This window comes from Octopus bimaculoides, chromosome 4 (genome assembly GCF_001194135.2).
Source record: "Octopus bimaculoides isolate UCB-OBI-ISO-001 chromosome 4, ASM119413v2, whole genome shotgun sequence".
NCBI lineage: Eukaryota > Metazoa > Mollusca > Cephalopoda > Octopoda > Octopodidae > Octopus > Octopus bimaculoides.
The window spans coordinates 97602939-97605155 of NC_068984.1; the positions used below are offsets into that span (position 1 = coordinate 97602939).

The window sequence follows — 2217 nt, forward strand, 5'->3', positions numbered from 1 at the left end:
CAATATCAAGAGGGTCAAAATTTCGCTGATGCTTGCAACACTTGCCGTTGTATAAACGGTCAAGTAGATTGTACAACAAGAATCTGTCAATGTACATATCAAGGACGAACCTATAATATTGGCCAAAGATTTGGTGAATGTGATGAATGCCAATGTTTGTCTAGTGGCACAGTCCAGTGTTCTAACAAGCCATGTAAATGCATTTATAACGGAAATACCTACCGAATTGGCGAAAGATTTGCAAACGGCTGCAATACATGCACATGTAAAATCGATGGTAGTGTAGACTGCACTACAAATCCATGTACCTGTACTTACAATCATAGGGTTTATAATATTGGGCAGAAATTTAACGATGACTGCAATACTTGTACATGTCAAATTAACGGTCAAATTGAGTGCACATATAAAACGTGTCGATGTACACACAAAGGACAAACTTATAAAATTGGTCAGAGATTTCATGAAGATTGTAACCAATGCCAATGTTTATCAACTGGATATGTTCAATGTACAACCAAAGCTTGCAAATGTACGTACAACAACCAGATTTACAATGTAGGTCAAAAATTTAGACAGGGTTGTAATACATGTACGTGTGAAGTGAACGGTAGAGTAAGCTGTACTAATAACCCTTGTAATTGCCTTTACAATGGAAACACCTACCAAATAAGTGCTACATTTAGAAAAGACTGTAATACGTGCACATGTAAAGCCGATGGAAGTGTAGACTGCACGACAAATCCATGTACCTGTACTTACAAAACCAGAGTTTATAATTTCGGAGCACAATTCAACGATGACTGCAACACTTGTACATGTCAAAATAACGGTCAAGTTGAGTGCACATATAAAACGTGTCGATGTACACACAAAGGACAAACTTATCAAATTGGTCAGAAATTTTATGAAGATTGTAACCAATGCCAATGTTTATCAACTGGATATGTCCAATGTACAACCAAAGTTTGCAAATGTACTTACAACAACCAGATTTACAATGTAGGTCAAACATTTAGACAGGGTTGTAATAGATGTACGTGTGAAGTGAACGGGAGAGTAAGCTGTACTAATAACCCATGTCAATGCCTTTACAATGGAAACACCTACCGAATCGGAGATTCATTTAGAAAAGGCTGCAATACATGCACTTGTAAAATCGATGGTAGAGTAGAGTGCACAACAAATCTATGCACCTGCAATTACAACGGCAAGCATTACGACATTGGTTCTATATGGTTTAATGATTGCAACAAATGTCAGTGCACTTCTGGAGGAAGAGCGGTTTGTGAACAGAAACCATGCACGAAACCCTGTATACACAAAGGAAATACATATTCCGCTGGCCAAACATTTAAAGATGACTGCAACACCTGTAGATGCGGACAGTTTGGTCGAGTATCCTGTACTAAAATGTACTGTCCCCCAACCACGTGCCAATATTACGGAAAAACTTACAAAGAGGGACAAACATTTATGACTCAAGATAGATGCAACGTTTGTCGATGTTCAAATGGAAATGTCAAGTGTACCAAATACGATTGTTATAAACAGGTGAGTAAAGTTTTCTATTAGTTTTGATCTCCCTAATATCACCAGTCTTATCCCGATATAATTACGCATCATAAACAGATACAAAATAACAAGGAATTAAGTAATATTTAGCGTAAGAACTGGAATTCTGTCACTGTACTATATTTATGCAACCAACAAAAACTGGTATCAGTGATTCGATTTTGATCTTCATTTGAACTAGTTCATTTTATTGACACTACCATTATCATGAAGAGATCCAGTGTCTCCTTATTTGTAAACATGAGATTTGTATATATGCGTATAGTTAATAATTCATATGGAAGTAAATTATTTACTTTCAATATTTCAACTCACTTTATTGCTCTTTTTGTGAAACCAGTAGACTATCTTTCACATTACGTTACCATTGTACGAATCATTGCGTTACAGATTTGCAAAATTTACGATATATTGTCTCACGTTTCAGCATAAAGTTCGTGAGCGAGTGAGTTGGAGTTTTCTGTTTATTATTGCGCCTGGTGAAATATCTATACTTTGTTGTAAGATAATATAATATTTATTGAATCTAATATACACTTTTTAAGTAGAAATTTCACTCTGTAGTTAGTCTATGTAATTGTTTTTAATTTGTATACAAAATATGTATGTCCAATCTGATAAATATATTAATTTCTTGTAATT

General features: G+C 35.1%; 1 protein-coding gene across 1 annotated transcript; it reads left to right on the forward strand.

Moving 5' to 3' along the window:
• Positions 1 to 3: 3 nt before the first annotated feature.
• LOC106881071 (kielin/chordin-like protein) lies at positions 4 to 1590 on the forward strand (the record flags this gene model as incomplete). The annotated part of the gene is made up of 1 exon (XM_014931283.1): positions 4 to 1590. A coding segment is annotated over one exon (1572 nt), but the record flags the coding sequence as incomplete, so codon positions are not given.
• Between the last annotated feature and the right edge of the window lie 627 nt (positions 1591 to 2217).